A 23,562-nucleotide genomic window follows, 5' to 3' on the forward strand; every position below is an offset into this window, starting at 1 on the left:
CACCCATAACAATTAGAGACATGCAAATTAAAACAATACTGAGATTTCATCTTACTCCAGATAGAATGACAATTATCAAAAACACAAGTAACAATAAATGTTGGCAAGGATGTGGGAGAGAGTCTACATTCATACATTGTTGGTAGGTCTGCAAATTGGTGCAACTACTCTGGAAAGCAGTATGAAGATACTTCAGAAAACTAAGAAAGGAACCACCATTTGACCCAATTATTCCACTCCTCAGTATGTATCCAAAGGAGTTAAAATCAGCATATTACAATGAAACAGCCATATCAATGTTTATAGTAGCACAATTCACAATAGCTAAACTATGGAACCAAACTATATGCCCATCAACAAATGGATGGATAAAGAAAATATGGTGTATATATACAACGGAGTATTACTCAGACATTAAAAAGAGTAACTATGGCATTTGCCAGTAATTGAATGGATCTGGAGACTGTCATGCTGACTGAGATAAGTCAGTTCCCCAAAATCAAAGGCTGAATGTTTTTGCTTTATATGGAAGCTATCCCACAATGAGGGGGTGGGGGAAAATAAAAGCTCAATAGATTAAACAAAGGGGAATGAAAGAAAGGGAGAGGAGAAAAGGAAAGATAGTAGAATGAATCTGACATAATTTTCACACACACACACACACACACACACACACTCTACAGTGAATCTCACCAAAATGTACATCCACAAGAATGGGGTCCTAGTTAGAATAAGATAAATTCCACATTTGCATAATTATATCAAAATGAATTCTACTGTCATATGTAACTAAAAAGAACCAATTTTAAAAAGTAGGTGATTGGTAGGTGTTATGGTTTAGACATGGGGTGTCCCTCCAAATCTTATGTGTGAGACAATGCAAGGAAGTTCACAGTTGAAATCACTGGGTTAAGAGAGCCTTAAACTCATCAGCACATTGATCCACCGATAGGGATTAATTGAACGTAACCATAGGAAGGTAGGGTATGGCTGGAAGGAGATGGTCACTGTGAGTGTGCCTTCAGGGTTTATATTTTGTTCCTGGTGAATGGAGCTTTCTCTGTGCTTCCAAATGGCCATGTCCATAGCAACTTTCTTCTGCCACACCTTCTAACAGGTTGTTCTGCTTTACCTTGGATCCAGAGTCATGGAGTTGGCTGGCCATGGACTGAAGCCTTGAAACCATGAACCAATTGCCCCATCTAACTGTTCTTGTCCAGTATTTTGGTCACAGTGGCCAAACTGACTAAAACTGTAGGTTATGGAGGAATTTGAGTCACAAGTCAGAGAATTGTTTCTACCTCGTTGCTTCTAACTTTAACAGGCCATGGCAAAGAAAGAATTCATCTACAGACTGAATGAATGATATATCAAAATTGCAAAACTATATTTTAAGTATAGTTTTTGCAAAACTATATTTTAAATATAGACTGTTAACCTTTCCTGGAGTCTAAAATATTGATAGATTAATAGTTGTTTTCAGACACGTATGTGCTGACTCAATTGAAGCATAAACCTCAGATGCTGTTATATAGATGACTGCAATATAGATCTCTAAAAGAGATAATTGTTATAATGGATAATCCTAATTGATACTCAGCCACTTCATAGTCAGGAATAGAGGTGAAAAATCCTGAGTTTCTCAAATTGCTTGAATATGGAAACTGTAAGTTAAAAATATTCATCACACACACACAAAAGAGGTTGATTCTGGAGAGTTTTAGCATTAGAAGGAGTTTAAAAAGTTACATCAGATCATAATAAATCTGAATGTATATTTTAATCTTTGGAATATCCATTAAGAGAAAATCCATGAACATCTGCATGAATAACAGAAAAATATAGCCCGGGAAAGAACTAATTTTAAAGAATAATTAATTAAAAAATGACACAACAACAATGATTTGAAAAACATAATCCAAAAGGGAAATAGAATTGCAAGAAAAAGTAATGAAAAACTGGACAGAAAAATATGTGTGAAAGAGAGTACTGATTGAATATTGATTATACAAATAAAATATAATAGATTACCTTTTTCCACGGGGGATATTTTCCAAGACTCCAGTGGATACCTGAAACCACACTTAGCACCAACCTCTGTATATACCATGGTTTTCTTTCCTCCTATATACATATAAACCCATGAAAAAATGTCAGCCTTTCACTTAAAGGAATCACTTTAGGGCTTCTCTTTGGCATATCAATAGCCAGTATCATTACTCTTGCACTTTAGGACCCTTATTAAATAAATTAAGAGTTACTAGAACACAAACATGGCAATACTAATAACTTGACAATCAATCAGATAACCAGACAGCTATAAAATGACCAAGAGGCCGGTGACGTATATAGCATAGGTAAACTGAAGAAAAGGAAGATTCACAGCCAAAGCATGATGATGGAGAGGGTCAAAACAAGAGGTGAGATTTCATTATACTACTCGGAATGACACACAATTTAAAATGTATGAATTGTTTCTTTCTCAAATTTTCTATGTAATATTTTCAGACTGGGAGTGTAGGTAACCATGGGAAACTAAAACCATGGAAAGTGACGACTCAGACAACAGGACTACTGTAGTAGTAAGTTTCAGGGCTTTAAATATATGCAGATTTAGCAGTTTCAAAGAGAAACTAAAAAAGTAATTTCAATAAATTAAGGAAGAAAAGATAGGAAAAAAGAATGCAAAACATGAAACAGAAGACATTTGGGAAACTAACCATAAGCCCAAATAGATCAGTCACTATACTAAATGTAAACAGAAAAAAAGAAGTCTATAATTGTCAGACTAATTTTAGAAAGTCAACAACCATATGCTCCTTAAATGACACATACTTTCAATATGAAAAAAAATAGTCACAAATAGATGGAAAATGGTAAACCATGCAAATGTTACCCATAATAAGTCAAATATGCCAGCTATGATGATATTAGACAAAATTCATTTTTAAGCAAGAAGCATTTCTAGATATAATTAAAACATTTCATAATGAAAAGAGGTCACTCTCTCTCTCTCTCACACACACACACACACACACACACACACACACAAATACCCAAATTCTAAATGTGCGTGTCTCTAATAACATATTTTCAAAACATATTTAAAATTAAGTTAAAATACAAAGAGAAGTAGCCGAACACACAATGACAAAAGAAAACAATAAGACAAAATACACCATATTTTCAAGGGCACATGGACTATTTACCCAGATAATAAGAGAGAGGTCATAGAGCCACAATAACTTTCAATGATCCAAAATCATTCACAGAATCTATAACCCATATCATTTGGATATAGGTTAAAAAACATTAACATAAGGATGAATAGAAAATCTTCTGCTTGGAAAATAAACAATATACTTTTCAATAAATAGTCAAAATAAATCAAATAATGTTTGTTTTGGATAACACTGAAAGTAAAATATGTCAAAATATGTGAGGTATAGCTAAAACAGAATTGAGAGGAAATTCATACATAGCTTTAATAACAATATATATCCAGAAAAAGAAAAAGTAAATCATAGTAAAATAAATTAGAAAATAAGAACAAAGATTAATTTTTAAAAAATAAACACAATAAATAATATAGCCAAAATTTATTATTTGAAAAGTATAAGAGACAAAATGCAAGCAACAAAACTAAATGATTAAAAAGGACAATATATTTCATGTCATTATTTTGGAAAATTTAGATAAAGTGGAATGATTTCTTGAAAATCACAGCTAAACAAAATTGACTCAAATAATGTAAAATTTATACATACATACATCTTCTGAGCATGTGTGTGTGGATGCTTTACTAGTAAAGCAAACTCTGTGTGTGTGTGTGTGTGTGTGTGTGTGTGTGAGACAGAGAGAGAGAGAGAAGAGAAGAGAGAGAGATATTAAATATGAATTTGCTTTGCTAGTGAATTCTTTCAAACATTTAGGAAAGACATAGCCCAAATTTAACACAAGCTATTAGGAGGGGGGAGGGGGTGGGAAGCACTTTCTATGCCCTTTTAAGAGACCTAACCCTCAACAATTTTGATGTTAAAACCTATCAAGGACATTACCAAATAGGAAAACTACAAACCTCACTAAGAACATTAAAAAAAAATTATTAACAGGGCTGGGGATGTGGCTCAAGTGGTAGCCCGCTTGCCTGGCATGCGTGCGGCCCGGGTTCGATCCTCAGCACCACATACAAAGCAAAGATGTTGTGTCCGCCGATAACTAAAAAATAAATATTAAAATTCTCTCTCTCTCCCCCCCTCTCTCACTCTCTCTTTAAAAAAAATATTAACAAAATATAGTACATCAAATGGGATGATATACAGCAAGGATACAAAATTATGACTAATCATAATGTGAGCAATGAAAAATGATCTAACTTTCAAAAACTCATCAATGTGAGAGTTTCTGAAGAAGAGAGTGTAGACTCACTTCCTCATGTCCCTCCTGCTGGGGGAAATCATAAAACCTGGAAATAATACAAAGGCCACCAAAGGAGAAATTTTAAAGACAAATAGAGGAAAATAAACCCATCACTGATGAAAAAAATAATAATGGTAGATTTTATGGCCCCAACCAACAGGAAGAAAGAAGCTCAGGCCTACAATTAGCAACAAAAGATGGCTCATGTGGGCTTATGCTTCCCCTTGCCAGCTCAGCCCAGCAACTTTAGCAAGGGTGCTTAACTGGAAGCCCCACTTAATACTAATGGTCTGGTTGAAGAAGCACTTTCCACACCAGCTAAGACTCCCTTAACCTATCAAAAGGCAACTGAGCAACACTGACAAGGGACTCTGTTGCTATAGGCACAGAGTCCAGGAACCATTTTTGTCACTGAGGGCCCTAGGACCCCACATCCACCCAAATGCCCTTGAGCAAGGAGACAAGAACAACAAGGGAGACTCCACCCAAGTGGTAGGCCCATGAAACCTCTTCCTCCCCAGAGCCCGAGTATCTTTCTCCACTGAGATTCACCAAGTGCAAATGATGAGGGTGATGCTGACACAACCAGGCTGTACCCAGGTAAGCACTCTCCATTCCCTACAAGCAGGGAGGTTGGGTCACAAAAGTCTAACCTAGGACTCTAGACTCTCAGACCAGAAACTCTCTTTCTTCAACTGCAGATTCTAGTTTTCCCAACCTGGGGAAAACCATTTTCCTTCTTCAGGAAGCATGAAGAGGGAACAGAGGGAATCCCAAATAACACCTGATAAACCAAGTAGACCAAAATAGCACCATAAAATGGCAGTAACTCTTAAAATTCACAGACAAAAGTAAGGCATGCTTGTGGCTAAAACCAAAAAATATCTCCCTACTACAATAAATTATTTAAACAGAACACAGTCTCTTAAGACAGTTACTACAATGTTCAGGATAAAAATGAAAATCATGCCTCATACCAAAAACCAAAAAAATAACAACTTAAATGAGAAAAGGTAGTCAGTTGAAGCTAAGATCAAGATGAATCGGATGTTTTAATTATCTGATGAGGATTTTAAATGAGACTTTATAAAAATGCTTCAGAAACAATTACAGATTGCTTGAAACAAGTGAGAAAGTAGAAAATCTTAGTAAGGAACAAAACTACACGGAGATTATGGAACTGAACAAATAAACAATAATAAAAGTCTTAGAAAAGTCTTCTTCAATATAATCAATTATAGAGTTTATACAACAGAGGATGTAATTCATAAGATGGAGAAGAGATCAGTAAACAAAACTTAGCCAGTGTAAATAACAGAGAGATGGCCAACTGAAAGAAATGAACAGAGCTTCAAGGACCAATGGAACAATAACAAATGCTTCAATATCCAATAGTCATTCCACTGGAATACCAGAAAGAGAAGAAAGTGTGAGGCTCAAAGGCTATTCAGAAAAATAAGAGCTAGAAATTTATTAATGGAAACATAAAAAAACTAGGGATGTAGCTTGCTGAGAGCCATTGTCAAGTAGGAATGATGCAAGGCAATTTCTTTGTCAGCCTACCCAATGTTGCTTAGAGGGAGGACTCTCCATTGTGGAAATGGACTTGCCTTGGACCCAGGTCATTTGCAGTGACATTGCATCAATGTTTGAGAAAGGTGACCCTGCTCAAGGACCAGGGTGGATCCAGGTTTAGGGAGGATCCTGCTGGATTAGGGTGGGTCCAGGTTTAGGGTGTATCCTGCTGGGAATAGGGAGTATCCTGCTGCCTCTCCCACTCCTTGAGTTCTTGGGGATTCAGAGAGTATTTTGGGATTCAGAGCCAGGTGGAGGTGGATTTTTCCCCAGAATGTGTGTGTAGAGTGCCGGTGACAGTTCGGGAGTAAAGAATTGCTGTTTGAATCTACAAGGCTGTGAGTGGCTCATGATTTTGTGCCCAGCCAGACTGTGGCAGTAGCTCAGTACAGAGTGCCTGGGTTGAATCCGTAGTGTCAGTCCGTGTGTGTATGTGTATGTGTGTGTGTGTGTGTGTGTGTGTGTAAGTGAAATTTATTAAATTTACTGAAAGATATAAACCTATAGATTCAAGAAGATAGGAACCACAAACAGGATAAATCCAAAGAAATTCACATCAATATATCATGATAAGATTTATGACATATTTAAATTTTAAATATATACCATATACCTAGGTACAGTGATATATGCCTATAATCCAAGAAACTTAAGAGGCTGAGACAGGAGGATCTCAAGTTCAAGCCAACCTCAGTAACTTACGGAGACCCTCAGCAACTTAGCAAGATACTGTCTCAAATTTTTAAAAACATAAAAGACTGGGGTTGTAGCTCAGTGGTAGAGCACCCTGGGCTCAATCCTCAATACCTGTTTGCGTATGTGTGTGTGTGTGTGTGTGTACTGGAACCAATTCTCAGATACCAAGACATTAAATACACACACATACACACATACATACACTTTTTTAAAAAATTTAATATCTTGGAATCTGAGGAGGACTGGTTCCAGTCTCTTCTGCAAATACCAAAACCCGCAGATGTTCAAGTCCCTTCTATAAAATGGTGTAGTATTTACCTACTTACACCCATTTTCCCATATACTTTAAACCATCTCTAGATCACTCACAATACCTAATACACTGCACATGTATGTAAAAAGATATTATTCTGTATTGTTTAAGGAATAAGAATAAGAAAAAAAGTTTGTACACATTTGGTACAGATGCAATTTTTTAAAAAATATTTTGATTAATAGTTGGTCAAATTCATAGAAGCAATTCAGAGGGCTGATATTTTTTATCTTGAAAGCACCAGCAAGAAACTACCCAAAGGAACACCAATTTAAATGACAGATTCCTAATCAGAAACTTTGGAGATAAGTAGAATAGGGCACAATACTTTTAAAGAGCTCAAAGAAAAGAACTTTTTAAACAAAAATTCTATGTCTAGCAATGTTAACAGTTTAGAATAAAGGGGAAATAAAGTCATTCTCAGATGAAGGAAAACTAAAAGAATTTGTAACTAGTGGTCCAATCCTTCAAGATTGGCTACAGAAAGTTTATGAAGTGGAAAGGAAAGGGTAACAGAAGGTTCTTGGAGCATCAGGAACAACAGAAAGAGCGGAAAAATTAATATATATTATCCTTCTCCTTGTAAGTTTCATACATTCGATGGCTAAAACAGAAATTATAACCCTACCTAATATGCAAAGCAATAATATCTAAAAGCAGGAAAGAAAACTAAATAGAAGTGAGATTTCCAATCCATTCCAAATGGTAAAATGTTGATACTAATATACATTATACGTGTATGTATATTGTAATTCCCAGGGAAATCATTAAGAAGACCATACAAAAATAAATTCTAAAAAATAAAAATAAATCAAGGTTGAATCCTTAAAATATGCAAGTAACCCATAAGAAAGCAGGATGAAATAAATGGAAACAAACAATACAATTATGATTTAGCACTTACTTAAGATAAACAACAATAATTACTTCAAATTTTAATGATGTAAATATACCAATTGAGAATGCAGAAATTGGCAGAGTGGATTTTTTAAAAGACTAACTCATACATTGCTTACAAGAAACTCACTTCCAAGGCAATGACCAAGGTGACTTAAAGTCAAAGAATACAAGATACATCATGAAAACATTTTGTTTTTAAAAAGTAGGAGTGACTATATTAATATCAGATAAATAAAGTCACCAGATATTCAAAAGAGGACATTACCCAATGTTAAGAGAAACAATTCACAAGTAAGATAAAACGATGCTACCTGTATGCATAAAAAAAAATAGATCCTCATCCTCAAAATGAATAAAGCAAATATGATAAAACTACGAAAAGGACAAATGCATAAGTATTGTTGGGAACTTTAGCAACCTCATCCAAGCTTCTGAAAGAAGAAATAGCCTCAATAAGGGTATTGAATCTCTGAACAACACAATCAATAGTAACTAACTGATAAATACAGAACACTCTACCCAATGTCAGAAGAAAACAATGTTTTTTTTTCTCCCCACTGAACACACATCAAGATGAAATATATTCTGGACCATAAAACACTGAACAAATTTAAAAGAACTAATATTGTACAGAGTCTGTTCTCTCATCACAATGGAAGATGACTAGAATTCAATAATACAAAGAGGAGACGAAAATCTCTAAAATGCGGAAATTAACAACACACTCTAAATAATCTATGGATCACTTAGGCAGTCTCAAAGGAATTTTTAGAAATACTTAGAACTGAATAAATGTTCAACACAATATATTTAAATATGAGGAATATGGCTAAAAAAAGATTCTACTAGGAAAAATGAATCAGAAAAAATTAGAGCAAAATAAACCCAAAGCAAGCAAGAATTTAAATTAATGAAGAAAAAAATTAATTATTCAAATTTAAAATAGGAAAAACAATAGAGAATGAGTAAAACAAAAAGCTGATTCTTCTAAAACATCAGTGAAATTGATAAAATTCTAGTTTTCTTACAAAAATAATACAGAGAAGAGACAAATCATGTCAGGAAAGACTCAGAGTATAGTCACTTAAAAAAGTAGGAAACAATACAAACAACTTTATGCTCACACACTTGACGAGTTTAAAGAAATGGATCATTTCCTTGAAGCCAACAAACAACCAAAATTCAATCATGCCAAAAATACTAACCAGAATAGTCCCATAACCTTCAAAGAAATTGGATTCGTAATTTGAACTCTTCTACAAAAGAAATCTCCGGGCCCTAATGCTTTCACTGGAGAATTCTATCAAACATTTAAAGAATTCAAAACCATTCATACAATATCTTCTACAAAATGGGAGATAAATAATTTTAAATATATTTTATGAGATAAGAATTGTTACCCTGATGCAAAATCCATACAAATACAATACAATAAAGGAAAACTATAGCTTGATATCTTTTGACTTATAATGGAAAAGTTCTAGTAATGTATTGGCAAATATGATTCAATAATATATTAAATGCCACAGTAATCAAGATAATATTGTTTTGGTCAGGAGATAGGAACATTGATCAATTGAACAGACTAGAGAACCCAGAAATAAACCCACTCAAACATTCCCAAATAATTTATGACAAGGGACTGAAAACAAAATAATGGTGAATCAATTCGACATCTCTAGGCAATAGGCACGGGAGAACTTCAACCCAAACTTTACAAATTAAATAATAATTAATTCATAATAGATCCTGAACTTCCATGTAAAATGTGAATATATAAAACTTGGAAAAAATAAGAGAAAACATTTTATTAGAATGTAGGGACAAAGAATTCTTAGACTTTTAATGCTGAGTAATATTCCATTGTGTATAAATGCCACATTTTTTAATCCATTCATCTGTTGAAGGGCATCTGGGTTGGTTCCACAGTCTATCTATTGTGAATTGTGCTATTAGAATAAGTTAATACATTAGCATAACCAAAACAAATATACAAAACCAATTAAATGTCTATATATGTACAATAAAAAAGTAGAAAAATCAATTTGAAGATTTACTACATATAATATACTGGTAAGTATCACTATCTAGGAATAAATCAAACAGAAGTTATTATTCAAAGCTCTACAGTGAAAGTTACAAAACTTTCCTGAGAGAAATTAAGGAAGCTGTATACCATTTTCATGAATTAGATTATGCAATATTGCTAAGATGTAAATGTATCTAAATTGGTCTAGAGTCAATGCAACCTCCGTCAAAATCCAAGATATTTTTAGCAGAAAGTGAACACCTAGAGGGGAGGATGCAAGGGGAGGGATTGTAGGGATAGGAAAGACAGTGAAATGATATGGGCAGTATTACACTATATACATGTATGATCACACTAGGGGTGCGACTCTGCACCATTTAGAAGAATGAGAAGTTGTGCTCCATTTGTGTACAATGTGTCAAAATGCATTCTACTGTCATGTATAACTAATTAGAACAAATTAAAAATTTTAAAAAGAAAAATAATTTTAAAATTTATACAAATATAAATGTAGAATATAAAATTTATATATAAATTTTGTATATTTATAATGCAAAGAGCCACAGATAGGCAAGTCAATCTTGAAAGATAAGCACATAGTTTTCCCCTGTTTTCTGATAGACTGGTTCTCCCCTGTGTGGCCCTGATTGATGTGAAGTGCCTCCTCCTCTTGGGAACTGTGGAGCAAGCTATGTTTATGATGGCATTTGTCTCCTGATTTGTTGGCCTCACAATACCTGAATAATAATAAAACCTTCATTTTAAAACACAGAAGAATGAATGATCTAACGTTACATGTGAATAATAATAAAACCTTCATTTTAAAACACAGAAGAATGAATGATCTAACGTTACATGTGACAGCAATAATTATTTGAGTTACAAAAGAGTACAGAGTATCTAATACCTTTAATATCAACTTAAGAACAAAAAAAATTAAGGGTAGTAGTCAGCAAAAGTGGTTCCATTGGTGAGTGTAGTGACCAGAAAAGGTGCAAGAGAGACCTCAATGACGCAAGTAATGTCCTTTATTGCACCTACCTGTCGATTGCAAGGATATGTTCACTATTTGAAAATCTATTGTGATTCATTTAAAACATGGGCATTTTTCTATATGAGTGTTACACTAAAGGTTACATTTAAAAAAAAACCTAGGATTTAGTCACAGCTCTATGCAGAATAAAATATATAGCATCCCAAATCAGAAAAGATAAAAATGAATGATCTATTCTCTCATATAAGAACTTTTAAAAGTGACAATAAAACAAGTATTACTCAAGAAGCCAGGAAAGAACACAAATCAATTAATTAAATTACAACATACAATAAAAATTATTAAACAAATTTGGTTTAGAATTTTGGGAGACAAAAATCTTTAAAAAAAAAAATCTCTCCAGGAAATAAAGGGAGACAACCCAAATACACAATAATAAAAATAAAAGGGAAATATTTCAACAAATTTATAAAAGTTTGCAAATACTATACAGGACTCTAAGTAATAAATTTGGCAAGATTTTCAGTGAAATGTATTATACCAAATGACATGAAATGTGAAAAATCAGGAGAAAACATTTCTAAGATAGCAAAGCAATTGATCCAAAACCAACAATTAGACAATTTCATTACAGTCAAATTTATCCCAACTTTCAAGTGTTCTGTCCATAGAAATATAAAAGATGAGTGAGCCATTGTCCACATCATGAAGGAACACCAGCCTTACACAAGCTGAACACAAACATCTGTGAAACTACCTCAATGTTACCTATGTATCTGGGTGGAAAATCACAAATGCAATTGAGAAAAGCCAATTGATATGGTCTAGGAATAGAAGCCAGGGCCAACTCCTAGGAAAATGTTCTTCACTCATAAATAGGAGGCACACAGAAAAGAACCATCATCTTCCACATACTGCCTTCTTCCTGGTATGAAAAGTGGAACTTGTACAGCTGCCAGCAACTCTAAGGAGACTTTTTTAAAATTAATTAATTTATTTGTTCTAATTTGTTATACATGGCAGCAGAATGCATTTCAGTTCATAGTATACAAATGGAGTACAGTTTTTCATTTCTCTGGTTGTACACAAAGTAGAGTCACATCTTTCATGTCTTCAAACATATACCTAGGGTAATAATGTTTATCTCATTCCACCATCTTTTCTGCTCCCTACCCCTTCTCTTTCACTCCTTCCCCTTTGCCCTATCCAAAGTTCCTCCATTCCTCTCATGCCCTCCATCTCCATTACGGATCAGCATCCATTTATCAGAGAAAACATTTAGCCTTTGTTTTTTGGGGATCGACTTACTTCACTTAGCATGATATTCTCCTACATCATCCATTTACCAGCAAATGCCATGATTTTATTCTCTTTAAATGCTGAATAATATACCATTGTGTATATATGCCACAGATTTTTTTTTATCTATTCATCTATTGAAGGACATCTAGGTTGGTTCCACAATTCAGCTATTGTGAATTGTGCAGCTATAAATATTGACATGGCTGCATCACTGTAGTATGCTATTTTTAAGTCCTGTGGATATAAATCAAATACCAGGCCTTAAACTATACTACAGAGTAACAGTCTCAAAAACAGCATGGTATTGGCACCAAAATAGACTTGTATACCAATGGTACAGAATAGAGCAAACATAGACAAATTCACATTTCATACTAAACAAAGGTGCCAAAAACATATATTGGAAAAAAGATAGCCTTTTCAACAAATGGTGCTGGGAAAACTGGAAATCCATATGTAGCAAAATGAAATTAAACCTCTATCTCTCACCATGCACAAAACTCAACTCAAAGTAGATCAAGGATCTAAGAATTAGACAAGAGACCCTGTGCCTGACTGAAGGAAAAGTAGACCCAAATCTTCATCATGTCGGATTAGGCCCCTGTTTCCTTAACAAGACCCATAAAGCGCAAGAAATAAAATCAAGAATCAATAAATGGGATGGTTTCAAACTAAAAAAGCTTCTTCTCAGCAAAAGAAAAATCAGTGAGGTGAATAGAAAGCCTACAGAATGGGAGTAATTTTTACCACACACACGTGTCAGATAAAGCATTAATCTCCGGGACATAGAAAGAACTAAAAAAACTTAACACTTAAACAAATAACCCAGGCTGGAGGTGTGGCTCAGTGATGGAGCACTTGCCTAACACGTGTGAGACCCTGGGTTCGATCCTCAGCATCACATAAAAATAAATAAAGGTATTGTGTCCAGTTACAACTAAAAAATAAATATTTTTTAAAAAATAACCCAGTCAATAAATGGGCTAAGGAACTGAACAGACACTTCTCAGAAGAAGATATATGATCGATCAATAAATATATGAAAAAACGTTTGTCATTGCTAGCAATTAGAGAAATACAAATCAAAACTACCCTAAGATTTCATCTCACTCCAATCAGAATGGCAGCTATCATGAATACAAACAACAGTAAGTGTTGGCAAGGATGTGGGGGGAAAGGTATACTCTTCCATTGCCAGTGGGGCTGCAAATTGGTGCAATCAATCTGGAAAGCAGTATGGAGATTCCTTAGGAAACTTGGAATGGAATCACCATTTGACCCAGCTATCCCACTCCTCAGTTTATACTCAAAGGACTTAAAAACAGCACTCTAAGGAAAATTAATATCATGCCTTGAGAATGGCCAAATACAAACATGAAAGGACCCAGGTCTTTGATCTGAGCACTGAACCTTTGATGTGCCAAGCTTAAAGCTGCCCTAGCTTCAGGCTTCTTCTAATGTGAGACCCTCCATATTGTTTGATCTACTTGGTTTGTGTTTTGTTACCTGCAGACAGGCACATTTCAATAATACACATAAATCAATTAAACTTAAGCTGGAAGGGAAAAACAGAAAGACTGAGAATTCTTTAAAAAATCAATGTGGAGATATGCCCAATTTAATACAGCATAGGATAAAAGGTGACATTCAAGTCAACAGGGAAAGGAATATTTGTTGTATAAAAGGTGTTATAGGAGCCATTTCATAAAAAATGTAAAAGCTAGGCCATCACATCACAGTTCATCCCAAATCCATCCCAGGTAGATGGCAGATCTTGTTGAAAGAAAATCCAGTCATAAAAATAACTTGAAGAAAGTGTGGTAAATAGTATCTACTCTGTAAATTGGGTATGACTTTCTAAAAATTACAAACATGGAAAAATATTGCAAATGAAAAAACTCTAAGTATTTAACCACATATTTAAAATTTTCAATGTTTCTTTGTGAAGATATTTTCTTCACAAAGGCAAACAGTTTAATGGGACAAAATATTTGACACAAGTAACTGTCAATTCCCTTCTGAAAGAGAGGTTTTATGAGTTGACAAGAGAAATTCTACCCCCAATATAAAGGTGCAACAGACTTGAGATAAAATTTTATGAATGGTAAAATACAAATTATCAATGGTTATATTTTAAATGTACAATCTCACAAGAATGCAAATTTAGCAACATTATTCAAATATCAATCAGTTTTTGAGCATAGGATGTAGCACAGACTTCCATATGCTATGTGTGGATGTAAAATTCTTAAGCTTTTCTATAATCAATCTAAAAATATGTATCACATACATCAAAAGAATTATTACCCTTGGTTTAGTAAATCCACTTCTGTAAATAATGTAACAGAAAAATAAATATATATGTAAATTAAAATTGTATGTGTTCTGGATGTTCATTATGGCACTATTCTATAATAATACGTTGAAAATGCATGAACATTCATCATATAGGAAGATTAAATAAATGAGAATTCCCTGTAAGTTGAGTAATGTGCTTCCATTAAAAAACCATAGTTGTAAAGAATAAAGAAACGAGTGAATATAGCACTAAGTGGGAAAGTCGGGATATAAAATGTGCATACAATAAATAGCAATTTGATAAATACACATATCACTATCTCTATCTCCATGTACAGAAATAGAGAAAAGAAAACATAAAGAAAATGCACTAGAAGTGCAAACAGTATTTATTTCTGGGTTTAGAGTTTATAGCTGACTTTTATATTCATTTCATTTATCTGTATTTTCTAAACATTCTACCCTAAATGAGCATGTATTGATGAAATGTTACTTAAAATGAAATACTTAATTGCATCTTTTCCTTATGCCTTTACTCAGATGAAGCAGCAGTGTTTGTTTTGGTTCTTAGCTCTGTCAGAAGCAGTTCTTGCACAAGGGTTCAGAATGGTTGACATTTTACTTGGGAAATACGCCGCAAGAATGTTAATCCATGAAGAGACTGAAGTTTATTTCTCTTCTGTGACTCACTCTGCACAGCCGGGAGTCTCTGTGACAGAGGCTTAGTAGAGACACAGCACAAAGCTCAGGCTGGGTCCTCCCAGGTCCATCTCCACCCAAAGCCCCTTCCTCATTACTGTGCGCACTTCAAGGCTCCTGGCACCCATTGCTGGAGCCACCACATAAAGGCAGCTTTTGCTTTATCAAAAGAACTAGCTTGCCTCCTATGTCCTTTTTCTTTTCTTTTTGTTTTTACTTTTTATTTGTTTTAATTAGTTATACATGACAGTAGAATGCATTTATGCACTTTGATATATCATACATAGATGGGATATAATTTCTCATTTTTCTGAGTATACACGTTGCAGAATCCTTTTGGTCATGTAGTCCCATATATACATACAGTATTATATGTCCCTTTTCAGTGTGGCCTCACTACTTGGAACTTCTGAACTCTGAGAATGTGGGACAATTTGTAACACAGTGTAGCAGAAACAGGCAAGAATGTTAATGATGTCCAAGCAAGCCCATAGGCCAAGGGTCCTATGGTGTGGCAATCACTGCCTGACGATCAATTATTACTCCATGAATCAGCAGCCAGGAGCCCCTCTGCAGGAAAATGACATCAAGTGGGACATTTGATTCCTGTCTAAAGACAGTTTTTATGAAGAATCAAACATGACAGAAAAGATAGAAGAAGCATCTTAAACTAGGGAGGAAGAATGAAGTTCCCCTCATTTCTCTGGGTAACTTCTAGAACAGAGAGTCAGAGTCAGTAGCAAGCAATGGAACCCCAGGTCAGCAGGCTCCAGGTCATCCTGCAGGGGTAAGGAACTAGAACATGCTCAAAACAGGGACTGGGGTGACTGGAGTGGAAAGTGGGCTGGAGGGGGAGGGAGTCACAATACTTCAATACTTCGTTGCCTCAAATTCAGAAAGGTTCGTGTTCTCTCTCTCTCTCTCTCTCTCTCTCTCTCTCTCTCTCTTTCTCTCTCAGATCTGCCTTCCAGCACCAGCATAATCCTATGTTGTTGGTGCTACAGAATCAAGTCTCTGAAGTCTCTGGGCCTCAGTTTCCCAAATGGAGCTGTGTTTAAAAAAAAAAAAAAACAGAGATGCTGGGGATAGAGGCAAGTGTGAAGGGAGCCTCGGGGCTCCCTGCCCCAAATCCCCACCTATTAAAATCACCATATGTGTGCTTCTAAGACTGTTCAATATATTTGGGTTCCAGTAAAGATCCTGTTTGAACAGACTTCCTCATAGGGCTAAAGCAAAGCTTGAACACCACTGGACTAAATACTTCCTTGGTCTCTAGTTACCATAATTCAATCCTCATCTCTAGAAAGGAGCAGAAAACATCCACACACTCTCGTGTAGCACCAGGGTCTCCTTAATCTTGAGATGAAAGGCATAAAGCAAACCCACAGGCCCTCTGGATGCTCCCACCCACTTCCCCACCCTCCTTCCCAAGAAGACTCACTGCCCTTCACTGAGTCAGTGAATCAGGTAGATACCACCCAAAGGAAATAAGGTTTGAAGGGCCTGCGGGCAGTTGGCTCTTTTCCCAGGGTTTTGCTGCACCAGGGACCCCGTGTTAGTGAAAGGAATTAAGCGCCCCATGCTGATGTCATTAGGATAGAGAAGGGCAGGCTCAATCTGCAATCAGGTCATGGAAAAATGTTTCCCCAGGGCTATAACTGGTTCACAGTCCATGCATGTTTATGGGGGGAAAAACAACTGTTTTCCTTCCCTCACTGATCACACCAGTACCAAAACAGCCCTGAAAACAAACCTCACTAGAGGTGAAGCTCTCTAGATAATCCTCAGCCCTGGTCTTTATAAAGAGTGGCCATCTACTCCTAAGGCACACAAGGAAAGCTGGGTAGTGCACAGAGCTTACTGACCCCAGCTGTACCACTCAGGGCTGTACAAGAGGCCCTCCCATCTCTGGCCTCTGGTTTGGGAACATGGTGAGATTTGGATTTGCCATCCAGGACACTGTGAGAGGAGACCCATGCCTCTCTGCTCCAATAGGGTCTAGGGTAGATATCTCAGAGAAGGAGCACAACACTGATACCGCATGTCACAGGAGTATTCTCCCTGCCAAGTGCTGTGTGGGGTAATTCTACCAACCAACTCCTCTACCCCACAAGGAAATTCACATCACCTGTACCTTCTATTTGAAAAAATGTTCAGAGAAGGAAAGGGGCTGCAAAAACCCAGGAGAAGTGGAGCCAGGAGTGACACAGAGTCCCAGAATTGATGAGACAATATATGAATAATGTCCCTTTGTACACGGTAGATATTAACAGTTCCTGCCGCGCCCCTCTTGTCCTACACCAAACAGCTTCCCACATACCTGCACCTTGGGTAATTTTACTACAGGTGGCCTCCAACAGATCAGCCCCAGCTCATGTCATGCACTAAGGACATTTGTATGCACAAGTTCATGGGAACTTCCTTTGGAAATTCCTGTCCTAGCAAAAAGAAACAAACCAAGTAGAAGTATGCGGAGTTCTGTTATAGTTCAGAGAACTGAAAAAACATGTCCCCAGTGGGATGAAGCATGGACCCCCTCAAAACAGGTCAGCCCACTCCAGTGGGGACTGGTGCTGACTTCCCAGCAAACACTGCCCCTGGTGGCAGACCCAGGCCAGACAGCTCCAAGTACAACACACAGACCATTAATATTTTGCCAGGAGTTACACAGCAAGCTGGCAACTTAGACCTTTGATTTTGTCATCCAGTGCTCCCTCAACAAGAACGGCGCTTCCTGGATGAGATAATTTAATTAGTATTTGTCCAGCACCCTGCAGCAAAAGGCGATCACCCACTTGTTCCTTTCTATGCAGGGGCTGAGTAATCCATGGTCTCTTGATACCACTTAATCTAAAATGTCTCTGTGACTCACCCTCCCTGATATTTCCCTCCAGGGTATTTAGTTTAAGAAAAATATCCACTTGCTCCCTTATTTAAACGGGCTCTTTTAGTTTCAATCTTCAAGAAACTACAGGGTATTTTGTTTGGTTTTGCCTGCGATAGTTGCCTCTTGATTTAAATATATATGATGTCTACCATGTTTGCAGAGAACCCCTGACCCTGCCCAGCACAACAGCATCCAGGTGCTGGTTGGTTTCCCTAGCAGCTCTGTATGGTGTGTGGTCGGAGAACTGCCACCTAGGGGGGGCTCCTCAAATAGCTGATCTTTGTATTGCTTTTGTGTGTCTCAGGAACCTTACTGTACCTTCAAGTCTGCCACGCACCCTTGATTATTTTCTCTCCTGTGAATTCCCTTTATTTTATTTCTTAAATCACCTTGACTTCCCAGCATCTTCTACCAGGGAACCAAAGCTCAGTCCTGCCTTCAAATGCAGCCCTGTACCTGTGACTCCCTATCCCAATCCCTTCTCCTTGCTTTATCCCGAAATTCTTCAGATCTTTCTTTAATGTACCCTGGAACCAAATAACAATATCTGTTGTGATAAGTCCCATTCCTTGCCTTCTAGATAACTTCTTACCAGCGATAAGCTGCTAGGCAGACAGATAACAACTGGGATATGCAGTTATTAAGGGCAGATTTTAAAATGACAAAAAGATACATTTTAAAATAATGCCCACTTGAAAATCAGCTTCCTTTCCAACTCAATTACATCCAGGCTGCCTGCTCAGAAACTCCTTATACTGAGAGATTCTAGCTCCCATTGGCTTCAGACTTTTGAAGAGTGTTGCCTTGGCAACATGGAAGGCCTAGACACCTGAAACAGGAAGTGGAGGACACAGTGCCTCCTTTTCCCTGAGGCACCTGGAGTGGTCTGCAGGACGCAGGGCAGGGCGTGGACCTGCCTAAGAAGATGCAGGGATCCCCACACCCAACATTCTGCCCACTGTAGGGACCTTGGTGATAGAGCTGAGCTGAAAGAAGTGAAGTGGGTGGTAGCAAAGGAGCTAGCAGGAGGGCCTGATTGCCACTACCCTCAGAGGAACCTTCAGGAAGGAAGGCAAGTACCCAAGTACTGTGGTTGGTATGAATGGTCACTTTGGCAGGCAGCCACACTCTGTGGTAAAGGATCACACCGGAGGGACTGAATGTGCTACCCTGTCCCAATTTCCTCTTTTTGAGTGGGAATCCAAACACAAGCCAATTTTTCTTGTGGTCATGACTCAAAACAATGTTGACCATACATTCTCAGCCCCCAATCAAGTCTCACAGCTTTGGGCATCCCCAACAGTCTTTATAGGCCAACCTCAACTTCTTTAACATTGCAGGTCACACTGTGGCCCTATAGGGTGTCCCAGGGTAGCCATCAATTCCTTGGATGGCACCACAAACCAAGCTTCTAAAATATCATCAGCCACTGCATTACAAAATTATTGAACCACCTAGAATTTACATGACCCACCCAGAGATTGTCACATGACGGGCTGAAAGTCCTCCATTCTCCCCCATCAGACAGGGATCCTAGGCCATTCCACCTCTACCTGGGCATCCAGTCTTCTCAGACATACTGTCACTTCCCCCTTCTTGATTTCCAGCTCTTATCCCCTCCACAACCCGATGCCTCCTTCTACCATGGCCCTCCAGGAGTAAAATCAAAAAAGTCCTCCACCCAGATTCTCAGTGCCCCAATACCACTTAACATTTGCCTGCCTCTCCACTGCTCCTAGCCAATGTTGGAGGCTAGGCTAGAAGGCTATTTGCTGAAGGGCTATCCAATCCCTGCTTAGGACTCATTGCCTGCAAGACTGTCCTTCATCTCCTGTGTACATCATTAGTGGAGACATCTTCCTCTGAAGTATATTGAAATGCATGTGTGCATTTGTGCTTATGTGTGATTACACAAACCTGTGCCTGAGTATATGCGATCAGCGAACACTTTAACCTTTTCCCCAAAAGAATGAGTCCCTGTGGTCCCTGAGTTCCCATCTTCAACTCTAACAAGCTGTATAGACCATTTCTGTGAATGCCTCCAAACCAGCTGGGTCGGCCAGGCCTGGGCAGCAGTCACTGTCCTTCTATCTGCACTCCCATCATTAGCTCAAAGCTGGCTCACAATGACAGATCTAAGATCCATCATTCAGATAATTATTCCAACCTATTACTCATCCTATGGACCTCTTGATCCCAACCCCTATAAGACCCTTGGTTTCACAGTCCCCCTTAACTTTGAAGATCCCCCACTTGGGTGAAAGTTCACCTTGCCTCTCTTTAATCCTGAAAAACTGTCCACTTTTCCCCCCAAAAGGAGTAAAATGGCAGAGTGTCACTGGAAAGGTCCACCCCCAGGCCTGCCACCTGCATCAGCATCAAATAGAAAGGCCAATCCTTACTCTGAGTCACTCGACTCATCTGTCCTTCCCTTTCTACTGGGCTCCAGCACTCCTCACTCATCATCCTCCTTATATATCATTGTTTTGTTCAAGGCCTTGTCTTACTCTTGGATCTGCAGAATGCTCTGTTGTTCCCAGGGGCCCCTGCTGACCTTAGAGGCACTTCCTGTCTGGAAATCTGCCTGTGTCTATCCCCGTGCATGCCCCATCAACACCAACATCAACAACAGCAGCAGAGAGAGTTAGAGGAGCCTTCAATGCCCCCTAATACTTGGTGGGAACAGAGGGGCCCAAGACTCTTGCTGTCTTCCGTGGTTCCACAGAAGGAAGGATTGGAAGGCAGGGACTCTGAAGCTTACCTTGCGCATGTCTTTGCCAAAGGTCTCACTATAGGTTGTGCCAAGGATTTCAAACTGGACATAGGGATTGGAGCTATCCTCCCGAAATTCCATCACTCCCGTGAGTCCAGTGATGTGACCCTGCAGGAGAGGAGGAAAGACCATTGAAGAGTTGGGGTGGTCAGGGTAAAAGATGGAATCACTAAGAATGAAGTGGTCACCAAGAAGAGAGCAATCAGGGTCTTGAGGAGGTTGTAGATGGCTGTAACAAGGACTTAGTCACTAGTCACTGGTAGTTCTAGGGTCTCAGAACAAGATCAATAGGCCATTTGCTTGCAGGGGAAATCCCTAAGGCTTGTACCTGACATTCGCACAGTCAATATGTTTATGATTCCTGCTATGTGTCTGGCACTGTACCAGCTGTGAGATTAAAGACAGGTGGCTTTTATCTCCACCCTACTGAGACTTAGTCTTCTCTAGTCCCTGCTCCAAGGTCTTCTCTTAGCCATACCCAAGAGGAAAGTCAAAAGTCAATAAGAGCCCTATCTGACATATGGCCATAACCTGAAGGGGCAGCAAGTATGATCATTTCTTGAATCCTGGCTTTACTGATTTGCCACCTTGAATGAATCATTGCCTCCCAGCTTCAGTCTGAAATTAATCAGATCCACATCACAGAGCCCACAAGAACTAAAGGAGACAATGTGCACAAAGCACAGCGAGAGGCACTAACTGGCTGTGGCGCACCTGTCAGCCCCACGTGGCTCTCCAGGGCTCAGCGGGCCGCATAGGGGCAGCAGGCAGCCCAGTACTGAGTGAGCTGTGGTGATTTCCCTTCTCTCTTCAAACATAGGGTAAGGATCTCACCCAGCCTTATCTCTCATGGACTCTGTGGAACCAGAAGAGGCCCAGAGGCTGAGCTGGCCCATGAGGGGCTACATTCTGTTCTGGGTTACAGTAAATTCAAACAACACAAGAACATGCCACTGCTGTTGAAACTATGTGTAATTTATTGTGACTAAAACTTCTAATACTATAGATTTCCCTACATCCTTGTTTAAAGCCTCAAAGCCAATTTGCTATAACAAGTGTTCCATGGAATATCCAATTCACTTCAAATCCAGCCTTCTGACATGGCGCCAGTCCTCAACACATGGTACACACCACATGTTCAAAGTATACATGTGCACATGTGTGTATACCCTACACACACACACACACACACACACACACACACACCCTGAGATCCTAGCTGATCAGCACATGGCAGTGCCCACTGAGACCACCTCTCTTGTAGAGAGTGGCAGCCTGCAGGGAGGGATACCGGACAGATATAGATAGGCAACTATCTCCATATTTTACTTGTTTGTGACCTTGGGTAATTTATTTAACATTTATAAAGTCCAATCTCCTTATATTATAATGGAGACAATAATAGCAACATAGCCCTGGACTATGGATAACCTATCTTTCAGATGCTGTGACAAAAAGAATAATAAAGAGAAGCCTGCACAAGTGACAGAGGGACAGCCATGCAAAGAACCCAGCTTCAGGTCAGCTGCTGAATGGACAGAGTGGGGGGGGGCGTGCAAAAAGATACCTGTCTTCAGCCTTGGGCCACCCAGGAGGGTGTGCCCCCACACACCTTTTTGATTGTGTCCAGCATGGACCTCCCTCCATTCCATGGCTTGGTTGATTTCCGTATGCAGTTGAGGCTTGCCATGCTGTGCCACTTCCGGTCCTCCAACTTCCTATGGAAGGCATTGGCCAACATCAGAACGCTGTCGTACAGGTAGAGGTTGGAGATCTGCAAAGATAAGGGCAATGAAACTCTCCATTGGTGCATTTCTAGAGAGTTCTTCTAGGGAGAAACCAGCAGAAAATTGGAATGGCTCGGATGCAACACTAATGTGTGCTGCCCCATATCTATGCCATGAGCCTCTGGATTCCTGGAATTCATCTGACAGCCCAGCCAAATGCTAGAGTTCCAAGCAGGATAAGACCTAGTCTTGCTCCAGGGATGAGAGATGTAGGTTGATGTGTACATCAACAAGGAGACCCAGTGTGACCAGCACAATGATTGACACCTGCAAGCAGTCAAGTGACCTGCAGGGTAGCAAATATGGAAGGAAGAATGGGCAGAAAGCTTAGAAGGTTTAGTAGAACATTTGCAAAAACACGAAGGTATAAAGGAACAGGGCCAGTTAAGGACAGGCTCCACTGGAGTTCTCTGTAAAGGACAAGATAGTAAAGATTTTAGGCTTTGAGGGCCCTACTCAACCCTTCCATTATACCCTGAAAGCAACCATAGACAATATAAAAACAAATGGGTGCAGTCATGAGTTAATAAAACACTTACCAAAACAGACTATGGTGCATTCGCCCCCATGGATCACAGTTGGCTGAATCCAGGGTCAGAAAAACTGAAAACAGTTCAATATGAGTGTGTCAACAGTGTAATGGAGCCTGGACAAGATCAAGAGGGAGGCAGAGCTAGAGCCTGCAGAGCCTCATGGGACATGCTAAGAAAAAACAACACAGGCATCTTTAGAGAGAAAGATAAAACTAATGGGTCTGTGTACAAAAAGCTGGTGACCAGACCTGGGCCAAGGGAAAGACCACTCAGTCACTGATAAGCCTAGGGTGAATGGTGGCCTGAGTGATCTCATAGGAACAAGAAAGATGGTAACAGGTGGTGGAGATTCTGTTG

At 38.5% G+C, this 23,562-nt stretch overlaps 1 protein-coding gene across 1 annotated transcript in view; it reads right to left on the reverse strand.

The window, feature by feature from the left end:
• Positions 1-23,562, reverse strand: part of Grid1 (glutamate ionotropic receptor delta type subunit 1) — a 695,729-nt gene that overhangs the window by 188,912 nt on the left and 483,255 nt on the right. The window contains exons 7-8 of the mRNA XM_076834762.1: positions 22,498-22,659; positions 20,874-20,993 (exon numbers count right to left, since the gene is read on the reverse strand). Coding sequence (XP_076690877.1) covers positions 20,874-20,993; positions 22,498-22,659 — 282 coding nt within the window. The remainder of the gene's footprint in view (positions 1-20,873; positions 20,994-22,497; positions 22,660-23,562) is intronic.

This window comes from Callospermophilus lateralis, chromosome 15 (assembly GCF_048772815.1).
Source record: "Callospermophilus lateralis isolate mCalLat2 chromosome 15, mCalLat2.hap1, whole genome shotgun sequence".
NCBI lineage: Eukaryota > Metazoa > Chordata > Mammalia > Rodentia > Sciuridae > Callospermophilus > Callospermophilus lateralis.